This window comes from Nerophis lumbriciformis, linkage group LG05 (assembly GCF_033978685.3).
Source record: "Nerophis lumbriciformis linkage group LG05, RoL_Nlum_v2.1, whole genome shotgun sequence".
Classification (NCBI taxonomy): Eukaryota; Metazoa; Chordata; class Actinopteri; order Syngnathiformes; family Syngnathidae; genus Nerophis; species Nerophis lumbriciformis.
Genome location: NC_084552.2, coordinates 16,705,347 through 16,719,113, shown reverse-complemented (window position 1 = coordinate 16,719,113; position 13,767 = coordinate 16,705,347). Strand labels below are relative to the sequence as shown.

The 13,767-nt window shown below is 40.0% G+C and overlaps 1 protein-coding gene across 1 annotated transcript; it reads right to left on the bottom strand.

Annotated features, from left to right (window-relative positions):
* Positions 1-5,548: 5,548 nt before the first annotated feature.
* Positions 5,549-10,112, bottom strand: LOC133606840 (transcription factor Sox-19a-like). Its single transcript, XM_061961207.2, has 2 exons — positions 9,120-10,112; positions 5,549-6,175 (listed from the first exon to the last, which is right to left on the bottom strand). The coding sequence occupies exons 1-2, from the start codon at positions 9,773-9,775 to the stop codon at positions 5,896-5,898; spliced, it is 936 nt and encodes a 311-aa protein (XP_061817191.1). The 5' UTR covers positions 9,776-10,112; the 3' UTR covers positions 5,549-5,895.
* Positions 10,113-13,767: the final 3,655 nt, after the last annotated feature.

Here is a 13,767-nt window from a genome sequence, read left to right as displayed (position 1 = left end):
CGACCACATGGGCTTTTTGATCCCATTCACAATGAAAAGTAAATGTCTCTTCCAAGATATGTGGCAAAAGGGCATTAGCTGGGATGAGGAGCTGCCCGGCAACCTCCCTCAAAGGTGGCAATAGTGGTGCATTGAACTCCTTCAACTACATCACGTTGTGATTCCCAGGTGGTGTGGAACTGAGACACTGCAAGGGGAACAAATGTTGCATGTGAAAAAGCATAAGCCTATCTCCAAGGGCAGACAGCTGAAGGAACGACAGTGACCAAACTACTCATGTCCAAGTCAAGAGTTGCACCCATCAAGAAACTCACTCCGCCACGTATTGAGCTAGTGGGAGCTATTATTGCAGCAAGAATGGGTGATAACCTGCCAAAGTCAATGAACATGCACCCAAACCGACTCCCAATGTGGTTGGACTCCATGATAGTGACTCAGTGGGTCCGGAGTTCAGGGCATAAATGGAAACGGTTTGTTGCAAATAGAGTGATGGAAATCCAGTCACTGACTAACCCAGAAAGCTGGTCCCACTGTGGTGAGAAACTTAATCCAGCTGACTTTACCACTAGAGGTCAGACAGCCTCAAAGCTAAAGGAAGAAGAGTTCTGGTGGTCAGGACCACCATCTTTGAATTCAAAGACTCAGCCAGAGTTGTTGTATGAAGAGCCCTCGAGAGAGACAAAGGCTGAGCTCCAACAGAGTCATGTCACAGTTCCGTTATACAAAACAGAACAGCCGGCACAAAAAACTACTGGAGCTGGAATACTACAATAAACTGAAAACTCTGTTCAGAACTACAGCCTGGATTAAGAGATTCATTTACAAGTGCCGTGCCAACAAACGGAGCCAAGGAGAACTGACAGCTGAGTTAGCCGACGCCGAAAAACACTGGATTTTGAAGGCACAAGGTCAAAATTACCAGAAGGAAATGACACTCATAAGGACTCAAAGATCAGAGACCTAAAGCCGTTTTTGGATCAAAATGGTTTGAATTGTGTGGGAGGAAGACTGCAACCCTTAGACATGAGTTTTTGTGAACGGTATCGTCTTGGCTCCAACTCACAAACTGTCAGAAATGCTGATCAAGCACAGTCATGTCCAGGTAATGCACTCGGGAGGTGCCCGACAAACTGGTGCAACGAAGAGAAAGGTATTAGATTCTTGGAGCCAGACAAAGAGTGAAAAAGATTCTTTCAGCTTGCCCTATTTGAAGAAAACTCTCAGTCAAGACAATACAACAGACAACAGCACCCTTGCCAAGAGACCGGATTGCGGAGTCACCTCCTTTTGAAACTGTCGTAGTTGTTTTTGCTGGACCTCTTTATGTCAAGCCAAAGGCGTATACAGCGTTGTGTTACCAGAGCCGTCCACCTAGAGCTTGTATCGGACCTGTCATTCAAGAAATTCATATCAAGAAGAGGCCTCTGTAGAACTGTTTACTCAGGTAATGCCAGAACCTTTAAACCAGCGGATCAAGGATGGTTAGGTCAGTTAAGAGATGTTTGAGAAAGGTGATGGGAAGAGCTTCACTGAGCTGTGAAGACTTACTGTCCCTTTTGACTGAAGTAGAAGAAGAATTCTAAATCCAAGACCCCTTGGTCTACAATGAACTTAAAGAGCCTCAACCTCTAACACCGGCTCATGTTCTGATTAGAAGGCCTATATCCGCCTTGCCACCGGTGCATCTACATGCCACGAGACAAACCTGCAATTCCAACGGAGAAAAACTTACCCCAAGATGGAAATATCGCCAGTGACTTCTCAACAACTTCAGGACTGGTTGCAAAAAGGAGCACTTAATGGACCTGAGATCTGCTCATACCATTAGGGCCTGTTAAGGCGGACGGAGATGACAAGACACCACGCCAGATTTGGAAGACTGGAGTGGTTATTACCCTGGTCATGGGAAGAGATGGACTTGTAAGCATATCTGATTAGACAATATTGAAAGACCAGTTCAACTGCTGTAACCTTTGGAATGTTTATGTGAAATGTCTTCATAGGGGGAGGATGTTTTATATATATTATAAATGTATTATTATTATTTTTTTCCATCCATCCATCCATTTTCTACCGCTTATGCCCTTCGGGGTCGCGGGGGGAACTGGATCCTATCTCAGCTGCATTCAGGCGGAAGGCGGGGTACACCCTGGACAAGTCGCTACCTCATCACAGGGCCAACACAGATAGACTACATTCACACACTAGGGCCACTTTAGTGTTGTCAATCAACCGATCCCCAGGTGCATGTCTTTGGAGGTAGGAGGAACCCGGATTAGTGCTTCTCAAATATTTTCCGTTGCGCAGCCCCTAGGACAGGGGTGTCAAACTCGTTTTAGCTCAGGGGCCGCATGGAGGAAGAATCTGTGCACACACGGGTCGGACTATTAAAATCATGGCATTAAAACTGAAAAATATAGACAACTTCGGATTGTTTTTTTGTCTTACTTTGGCCAAAAATAGAACAAACACATTCTGAAAATATTACGATAAAAATATAGAAAAAAATACCAGCAGCGGTAAAGTTTAGATCCATGAAGGACTGAAGAAAATGAATTAATGTTTATAACTGAATACATTTACATATGCATAAAAATGTGTTTTCTTGACTATATATATATATTTTTTTTTAATGAATTAATCTATATTGGCCCTGCGATGAGGTAACGACTTGTCCAGGGTGCACCCCGCCTTCCGCCCAAATGCATCTGAGCTCCAGCACCCCCTGCAACCCTGAAAGGGATAAGCAGTAGAAAATAGATGGGTGGATGGATGTTTATGACAACCTTTTTCCAAAACACAATATAGAATGTGCATACTTGCCAACCTTGAGACCTCCGATTTCAGGAGGTGGGGGGTGGGGGCCTGGTTGGGGGTGTGGTTAAGAGGGGAGGAGTATATTTACAGCTAGAATTCACCAAGTCAACTATTTCATACATACATACATACATATACACACACACATATATATATATATATATATATAAAATAAATACTTGAATTTCAGTGTTCATTTATTTACACATATACACACACATAACATTCATCTACTCATTGTTGAGTTAAGGGTTGAATTGTCCATCCTTTTTCTATTCTCTGTCAATATTTTTCTAACCATGCTGAACACCCTCTCTGATGATGCATTGCTGTATGGCACGCACAAAAGTGCTTTCATCAAATGCACTAGATGGCAGTATTGTCCTGTTTAAGAGTGTCACAACATTGCTGTTTACGGCAGAGGAATTGCTTTACGGTAGACAAAAACGTGACTGCTGTTGTTGTGTGTTGTTGCCGAGCTGGGAGGACGTTAATGAAACTGTCTAACAATAAACTCACATAGGAAACCAAGAACTCGCCCTCCATCATTCTACAGTTATAACGTGATTGGGCAGGTACGCTGTTTATATTGTGGGAAAGCGGACTCAGGTCCGCATGGACCTGAGTCCGCCTGAATTTCGGGAGATTTTCGGGAGAAAATTTGTCTCGGGAGGTTTTCGGGAGAGGCGCTGAATTTTGGGAGTCTCCCGGAAAATCCGGGAGGGTTGGCAAGTATGAGAATGTGATGTATAACAGGATAATTCATCAGTTGTTTTCAAAACGGTTACAAAAAAGTGGGACCCCAAAAAGCTACTGTGGGACCCCATTTTTATGACTTGGAGTCCCTGGGACCCCGTTTTGAAAATTCCTAGCGCTAACAATGATGGGAGTATTGGTGCGTGCAAAACAGCAGCAGGCGGCTGTGGCCTGCGGGCCAGTTCTAATACTAATCAAATATTATCCCATAGATAATTCATTCGCGGGCACTTGACTTTGACACATAGGCCCAAGGAAGAAGAAACCCCCCCTCTCTCCACCATGACTATTAGTAGAATATATATATTTTTAAATACAATTGTTATAACTATATCTCTGCAGAAGCTTGTTGTAAGCTTATTAACATTAAAGGAAACACACCGGTCTGTCCTCGTCTCCCACTGTGGTTCCAGTGAAGCCAAGTGGGGGGCGGGGCTACGCTAATAATGCAAGAAAAAGGTAAAAGCTTGTATGGTCAAAGTCAATTGCATGATTAGGTACAGTGTGTTCACAATTAATGCGATAATTATTTGTGATTAATCAAGAGTAAACTCGATCATTTTGACAGCCCTGATATATACTGTGCTATACACGTCATGATTTTTTATTTTGTTTTTCATTTTTATTTCATTTTGTAAAAAAAATAAAAAAATAAATATTGAAACCTTTCAAGACTTTGTTTTTGAATGGAAAAGTCCCCCAAAAATTGTTGGTTAGTGGAGTCATAAATTTAAATGAGTATAATAATTAATTCAATTATAAATGTCTATAAAATATGTTTATATATACACGCCCGGAAAAGGGTGGAGTGCCATCTCCGGGTTGGGGAGGAGATCTTGCCCCAAGTGGAGGAGTTCAAGTACCTCGGAGTCTTGTTCACGAGTGAGGGAAGAGTGGATCGTGAGATCGACAGGCGGATCGGTGCGGCGTCTTCAGTAATGCGGACGCTGTATCGATCCGTTGTGGGGAAGAAGGAGCTGAGCCGGAAGGCAAAGCTCTCAATTTACCGGTCGATCTACGTTCCCATCCTCACCTATGGTCATGAGCTTTGGGTTATGACCGAAAGGACAAGATCACGGGTACAAGCGGCCGAAATGAGTTTCCTCCGCCGGGTGGCGGGGCTCTCCCTTAGAGATAGGGTGAGAAGCTCTGTCATCCGGGGGGAGCTCAAAGTAAAGCCGCTGCTCCTCCGCATCGAGAGGAGCCAGATGAGGTGGTTCGGGCATCTGGTCAGGATGCCACCCGAACGCCTCCCTAAGGAGGTGTTTAGGGCATGTCCGACCGGTAGGAGGCCACGAGGAAGACCCAGGACACGTTGGGAAGACTATGTCTCCCGGCTGGCCTGGGAACGCCTCGGGATCCCCCGGGAGGAGCTGGACGAAGTGGCTGGGGAGAGGGAAGTCTGGGCTTCCCTGCTTAGGCTGCTGCCCCCGCGACCCGACCTCGGATAAGCGGAAGAAGATGGATGGATGGATGGATATACACAATTACATTTGAGTCGGTGAGGGGGCGACTTGTCCGAATGCAGCTGGGATAGTCTCCAGCGCACCCCTCAGGAAAGGACAAGCGGTATAAAAAGGATGTATGGATAAAATACCTTCAAATAAAACACATTCAACATATGAGATTACCTTGAACTAAATCATTTATAGACATGTTATCAAACAATCAAGTACAAATACATCTTCAAAATAAAAATAAACATTACAATTGTATGTTTTTTACTTTTTATTAATAGTCATGAAAGCCATAAAGGTCTTTTTTTTAATCCAAAAAAGGCTCTTATTATAAGAGCTTCAAAATGTGTACAATATTTACAAGAATGCTACATACAGTAACTATCTTTCTGTATTTATACACAGAATAGAAATCTATAAGAAAAAAATAGCAGGTTAATTTGATTTTAAAATGTAAACATTCACACATCAGTTTTTTTCTGCTCCCTTTTCTTGAAAAAAAGTGTGTCGTTAGTAACGGATGCTTCCAGCTAAAAAACAACTTCCCGCTTAGGTCCACACAGGAGCCACCTGCGAACCCCCCATTGGGCCCCAAACGGCCACGGAGAGCATTAATGCAATTCTAAAAGCAAAACTGTGTCCATATCAAACTAGAATTAAAAACATGTTTGTTCATTTATGTTAAAGAAGAAGAAAAACCGTCTCCATGGGTGGCGTCATCCATTTTAAGACAAAACCAAAAGTGTTTTGTTATACAGGTTGGTCTCAAGGCCCGCTCAGATTTGTCAGTCAAGAGCCGAATCGTGGGTCTAAAAAAAAAAACTTTTAAAAAATATGTACACTTTCGGGGTGTGGGGCGCGGCTTCTAGATGTGAGTGAGTGGGACTGTCCCGCTGAGGTAGTGCTGCTGGACGCTGCCGTAGCCCCTCTGTGCCGCCGCCGCCGCCGCTGCCGCCGCCGCCGCGGGGTCACCTGTGTCGCCCCCTCCCGGTATGTACATGCTGATCATGTCCCGGAGGTCACCCTGCAGGGGGCCGCCCCGGTGGTGGGTGGGTGTCGGAGGCGAGTGGGAAACTGGTTCCTGTTTGACCATGGACATGGTGACTGGGCTGGGCTGCTGGGGACTGCTGGTATAAGACATCGGGCTGTAAGGGGCGGGAGGGAAAAAAGGGGGCGGGGCACATTTCAGACATATTGCAAAAAACCCAGTCATTACAGCATAAACTAAAACAGGCTTGTGGGGGGTGTCGTCCAGGAGGGCAGTCACCCCGGGCCCCAAAGATTTCTCAAATGTGTTCAGTGGTCTAAATAAGCATTTGTCCTCATAGAATAACTGGGGAGCCATTTACCCCCTGGGGCCCTAAAAAAAACAGTTATGGTGTTAAAATAGCCGGGTGCTCGAAGTGGGGGTCCGGGCTTTCTAGGGGGATGTTCACTCTCTTTCTGAGAAACTGGGTGACACGGGCACCAAATAAAAATCACATCAAATGTAAAATGGGGTTCAGACGAGGGGGGCATTCACCTTCCTTAAGCATCAAAAGTTTGGAGGGAGGTGTCCTATTTAAAAAGAAGCAAAAAAATATTTTAAAATAGCTACTTTAAAAAAAAAAAATATATATATATATATATATATACATATATATATATTATATATATATATATATATAGTACATACATGAAGGGTATAGGGTGACCACCACCTAGATGCCAAAAGTTTCAGACATAGAGGGGGGGTGGCAGCAATCCCAAAAGAAGGAAAAGTTTTTGGGGGTTTTTTAATGGCACAATGTCAAGGATTGGTTATGTGGCGAGGGGGCGCAGTGTTGGGCGGCGGGCACAATTTTTCAAAAGTTGTTTAAATAAATAAATAAATAATATAAATTATTCATATACCGTATTTTTTGGAGTATAAGTCGCACCGGAGTATAAGTCGCACCTGCCAAAAATGCATAATAAAAAAGGAAAAAAAAAACATAAGTCGCACTGGAAACTATGAAAAAAACTGCGACTTATAGTCCGAAAAATACGGTATATATAAATATATTTAAATTGCAGCTTTACAGCTACCTTATCTATACTAGTAGTAGTGCAACACCCGATAGCGTGTTTTGAAGTTAAATTGGTTGTATTTGGAGTAAATTATAGTATTTTTCTAAAATGTAATAATTGGCATTATATCTCAAATAAAACGAAAATATTGAATGGCATGTCTGCTTAGCGAAATACTTTTTGTTTTTAAATACATCTTATCGTATCAACTGCGTGATGTGGATCATGAGCTTTGGCCCACACTAGGAAGACTTGAGAGGCAAGAAAGCAGTGATGCATTGTGGGTAGAAAAGGGACCACACACACAGCCTGTGTGTCACCCTGATCAACATTCCAGACAGGAGAGCTTTGGGTTTGTGTGAGTGTCACTTTTAGGACAACAGTGAGGCCTGTTCTTGGTTTTATTTTGATCCGAGTATATGTATGTGAGCATGAGAAGTGTACATATACACACACACAGACTTGGAAGTATACATTTCAGGCATTACAAACATATTTGAATCGTTTTATTCAAAGTGTAAGTCTATAGCATCTCATTTATGTTATATTCATTTAGTGGGTGAGGATAAAATAAAATTAGGGTGTAGAACATTTTGAACATAAAACTAAATTTGAATTATTAAAATATTAGACTATCTACAATAAAAAAATATGTACAAGAACTTAAATATTTTTGTTAATATTTTAGTTGACCGCAAATGTTTAGTTATGGATATGTTGAGTATTTCACCAAATACAGCTATAGTTAGTTTATTTTTTATATTTTTAAATGTAAATATATTCTTAAAATATAATTTCAAGATGTATATATATATATATATATATATATCTTAAAATTTAATTTCAAGAGATAGATATATATATATATATATATATATATATATATACACACACATACACACACATTATACACACACATTCTACACATTAAATGCATATTGTGTTAAAAAAATTGTTTTTATCTAATTTTATATGTATATAAAAAAGCTTTAGAGCTTGTCAGTGTATATACATATAGCTGGCATTATATATATATATATATATATATATTTTTTTTTTTTTTTTTTTTTTTTTTTTTTTTTTTCCCCACAAAAACAATCATGGTTTCAAAAAATATAGTAGAAATATATATTCATAGAATTTAAGAATGTTTGTCAAAATAAGAAAATACTATACAATTTTAACTACATTATTTATCATTGCTTTATTTGTCTGAAGTCAGTCAAGACATTTCTAAAATTAAACAATCTATAAAATGGCAGCACAGCAGAAGTGCGTCACTGTTACTCCTGCCGAAATGTTTGACTTAATTCCGGATAAATATGACAATTGTAGAGCATTTTATATTGTATTTTATATGACAAATGTATTTAAGTTTGCACACCCTCTCAGGGCGACCGCCCCCACCATCCCCCTCAACGTTCCAATTTTGGGCCCAGATCATCAATTAGGGGACTACCCATCCCCCTAGGTTGACGGTCTTTTAAAAAACTAACAACAACAAAAAACTTCAGTATTTTTTTTTTTTTTAAATCATCCATATTGTGGAATGGATTTGACTTGCACAGCGATGTTCTACCTTGGAGATACTTTGACCACATTCACCTGCTGATGGCAGAGCATCAGGAGCATCTTGCTGAAAGATACTTTGACGTGGTCCCGGGGGACCTGAGCCCACGATGGCCCATTTACCAAAAAAGTTGATCAAAAAGTTTAAAACATTGTATCCCATTGGGTTGAGTTTTTTTCTTGCCCTGATGTGGGATCATTGTGGCTTGTGCAGTCCTTTGAGACACTCGTGCCAGCAACTTGAGGGTTCCAGGTTCGATCCCCGCTTCCGCCATCCTAGTCACTGCCGTTGTGTCCTTGAGCAAGACACTTTACCCACCTGCTCCCAATGCCACCCACACTGGTTTAAAAGTATTTTAGATATTGGGTTTCACTATGTAAAAGCGCTTTGACTCACTAGAGAAAAAGCGCTATATAAATTTAATTCACTTCACTGCAACCAGGAGACCCTCTAGGTGTGCAACCACCCACCTGTAGGAGTTGTTCCCGTTCATGTAGGTCTGCGCCGCCGTCATGGCAGGGGGGTACTGGAGGGCCGACAGGTCGTAGCGGTGCAGCTGCTGAGTGTAGCCCAGCGCCTCGCCCTGCATGCCGGCGTAACCTCCCGCGGGGCCCCATCCGTAGCTCTCCATCCTGGGGCTCACTCCTTGCCCCTGCGCCGCCGTCACCTGCTGGAGCAGGTTCCCCGCGGACAGGGCCGGGTACTTGGGCATCTGGGCGTCGTGCTTCTTCAGCATGGGCTTGGTCTTGCGGCGGGGCTTGTACTTGTAGTCCGGGTACTCCTTCATGTGGACGGCGCGCAGCCGCTTGGCCTCGTCGATGAACGGCCGCTTCTCGGCGTCGCTCAGCAGCTTCCACTCCGCCCCCAGCCGCTTGCTGATTTCAGAGTTGTGCATTTTGGGGTTCTCCTGAGCCATCTTGCGCCTCTGCCCCCTCGACCACACCATGAAGGCGTTCATGGGCCGCTTCACTTTGTCCATCGGGTCCACGACGCCGGCGGATTTGGAGCCCGGGTGAGAGACGCCATTCCCCGGGTTCATGTTGCCTGGGATGGGTGATATCCCCTGGGAGGAATGATGAACCTGCTGCCCGTTGGGCTTTAACTCGTGCTCCATCATGCTATACATGTTTGAAGAAAAAAAGACTTAAAAACGTTAAATCGATGTTTTTACAACAATTGTGATAACCTGGTGTTCCCGCAGCTGGAGCGGGAGCACCGGGTGATCCAAATGAGCCAATTAACAATTAATGTCCTAACTTGTTCCTTTTTTCTTCTTTTTTCCCCCCACCCCTCACTAAAAGTTCCTCCAAACCGAACTTGTTCGTTGTCAAACCAAAAAAAAAGCCAGAAGGAGAAAGTTGAGTGGAGTCCTCAGTGCAAGTTGTTATTGTGCTGTGAAACACTTGTTGTGCAGCCCGCTCTCCTGTTCAAGCCTCACTTCCCCCTTGCCTCCCCCGCGCGACCAATCACGATCCGATTTGCTGGGCTGTGTGAGCCAATTAGAATGTGAATAGAGAGAAGGAGCCCTTAATGCTGTATTGCCAATAAGCACTTTATTCCACGTGGTGCACAACCCGTGGGGCCAGATCCTAGAATGAGTCGCGGGTTTGTTATTGTTTTTTGGTTTTTTTACTTTTTAATTAACAGTATAGTTGGTATATACATCATTTACTATCGTATTTTTTTTAAATTAAATTAAATGTATATTAGTATATCTCATATGTATATTTGTATTATTAATTAGAATAAATACCTTTTTTTTATTATTATTACTGTTTTTAAAATTAATTATTAGAATTATTCCAAGATTTTAAAAGTTAGTATTGTCTATTTAATTTTACAATTATTTATGTTATCAATGTATGTTCTCAGTTGGGTCTGGTCCCAGGATTTGAAAAACAAGTTTAAAAAAATATACATAAAAGTAAAATAAAAAATACATACATAATACAAATGCAAAATACAAATACAATAATTTAAAAATAAAAGTACAGAACAAAAGTTTGTACACACCTTCTCATCCAATGCATTTTCTTTATTTTATATATATATATATATATACACATATACAATAAAGAAAATGCATTGGATGAGATGGTGTGTCCAAACTTTTGGCCTGTACTTTTATTTTAAAATGATTGTATTTGTATTTTGCATTTGTATTATGTATTTTTTTTTTACTTGTTTTTCAAATTTTTATATATATATATATATATATATATATATATATATATATATATATATATATATATATATATATATATACACACATATATATATATATATATATATATATATATATATATATATATATATATATATATATATATATATATATATATATATATATATATATATATATATATATATAGAAAGTCAATTTCATGACTGAAAATGTAACTAAAAAGCATTTGTATCTCAAATCATTCCGGATTATATAATAAAGAAATATATATATATATACATATGTATCCATCCATCCATTTCTACCGCTTGTCCCTTTTGGGGTCACGGGGGGTGCTGGAGCCTATCTCAGCTGCATTTGGGCGGAAGGCGGGGTACACCCTGGACAAGTCGCCACCTCATCGCAGGGCCAACACAGATAGACAGACAACATTCACACTCACATTCACACACTAGGGCCAATTTAGTGTTGATATATATATATATATATATATATATATATATATATACACACACATATATATATATACACTCACCTTCTATGTATGTGTACACGTATAGTACAGGCCAAAAGTTTGGACACAGCTTTTTATTTCAATGTATTTTCTTTGTTTTCATGACTATTTACCTTGTAGATTGTCACTGAAGGCATCAAAACTAAGAATGAACACATGTGGAGTTATGTACTTAACAAAAAAAAGGTGAAATAACTGAAAACATGTTTTATATTCTAGTTCCTTCAAAATAGCCACCCTTTGCTCTCATTACTGCTTTTGCACACTCTTGGCATTCTCTCGATGAGCTTCAAGAGGTCGTCACCTGAAAGGGTTTTCACGTCACAGGTGTCATAGTTTTGATGCCTTCAGTGACAATCTACGATGTAAATAGTCACGAAAAAAAGGTGTTTCCAAACTTTTTTTATTTGTTTTGTCTTTATTCTTTTCATTGTTTGATTTCAAAAAATTTTCATGGTGGTGGTATTTTTTTTAGTAAGTTTTCATGTATGTAATGATTTTCTCATTTGTTTGGGTGGGAGGGGCTCAGAGCCCAAAATGTTGGGGGGGAAAAAAAATATTTTAATGTTAGCTTTTTTTTTTACCTTAAGTAAATAAGTAGTATATATTGATAAAATATGAACAACTGAATAATCACATCAATTCGAATTTTGTTTATTTGTTATTTGTAAATAATTTAATAACTTTTTTTTTTTTTTTTTTTACAAAATATGTCACTATTTTTTCCAAATAATTTGGATGCTACACAAGCAGAATAGCATATTTTGGCTAAAGGCAGCCATCGCACCTGTTAAAACACATTAGCGCTTATGCTAATATCACATTACAGGACATTGGAACTAATTCCACACATAAATATATCAAATAGCCACCATTTTCCTGCCTTCTCCAACGTGATATAACTTTCTTTAAAATGATGTCGCTCTAAAAAGTCACATGACTTTCTGGATCGTGACTTTCTGGACCGTGACGTTCTCGGGCGACGAGGATAACGGCAGGATTGGCCGTGATGGAGAGGAGGGGAAATGAGAAGAGAAATGAAGATGATGAGGATGACATCAATAATAATCAGAAAGTAAAGAAGGCCAGAAGAAGAAGTTTGGGGGGGGGGGAGAAAAAGTAAAGCTGAGGAATGAAAAGGGATGCATGTGTGCTCGTAAGGGGGGGATTGGAGGGTGACAGGCCCCCTTGAATAGACCTCTATTCTCCCCTCTTCTCATGCAAAGCAGACCCCCTCCTTCAGCCTCCCAGCCATCCGTCACACACAAACAGAAAGACCCTGGCAGACCTTTTACGAGCCCCCCACTCGCATAATCCACCCCACAATCCAGCGCCCGACAGGGGGTCGGGTGGGGGAATGATTGCATGGAAGAAGAAGTAGAAGGAGACGGGCCACCTAGACTGGAGATGTTTACACTCAATGGACGCCATATTTAGAGATGTGCTGGACTTTCTCCGTCTTAGAAATCATGCGAGGGGATTAAATCTGTTCTGGGGTCAAACTGTCATCATCATAAAGCTTTTAAGGCAATGTTTCGGACAAAAAGAAACTAAATCATTAAAAAGAAACTAAGATCCAGTAAATATACTCCTTTGATGACTAGTGAAGTTGATGTTTTTAATGTTCTTAATAGGGTTGTCCCTATTTCGGTATCGGTACCGGTACCAAAATGTATTTCGATACTTTTCGATACTTTTCTAAATAAAGAGGACCACAAAAAATGGCATTATTAGTAGAGACGTAGATAAATGCGTTAAAATGTAATATCGGAAATGATCGGTATCGGTTTTGTTATTATCGGTATCGGGTTTTTTGTTTTTTGTTTTATTATAATTTTTCATTATTAAATCAACATAAAAAACACAATATACACTTAGAATTAGTGCGCCTAGTGGTTAGAGTGTCCGCCCTGAGATCGGTAGGTTGTGAGTAGGGATGTCCGATAATATCGGCCGATTAATGCGTTAAAATGAAATATCGGAAATTATCGGTATCGTTTTTTTTATTATCGGTATGTTTTTTTGTTTTTGTTTTTTTTTTTTGTTGTTTTTTTTTATTAAATCAACATAAAAAAACACAAGATACACTTACAATTAGTGCACCACACTCATTTCTTTCTGTTATTAATATTCTGGTTCCTACATTATATATCAATATATATCAATACAGTCTGCAAGGGATACAGTCCGTAAGCACAAATGATTGGTCCACTAATAGTACTAACCTTTAACAGTTCATTTTACTAATTTTCATTAATTACTAGTGTCTATATAACTGTTTTTATATTGTTTTACTTTCTTTTTTATTCAAGAAAATGTTTTTAATTTATTTATCTTAGTTTACTATTTTTTTTTTTTAAGTACCTTATCTTCACCATACCTGGTTGTCCAAATTAGGTATATTAATGTGTTAATTCCA

Coding starts and splice junctions, on each gene's coding strand:
- LOC133606840 (XM_061961207.2), bottom strand. CDS start 9,775: ATGTATAGCATGATGGAGCACGAGTTAAAGCCCAACGGGCAGCAGGTT. Junction 6,176..9,119: donor AACGGGAACAACTCCTACAG/GTGGGTGGTTGC, acceptor CGCCCCTTACAG/CCCGATGTCTTATACCAGCA.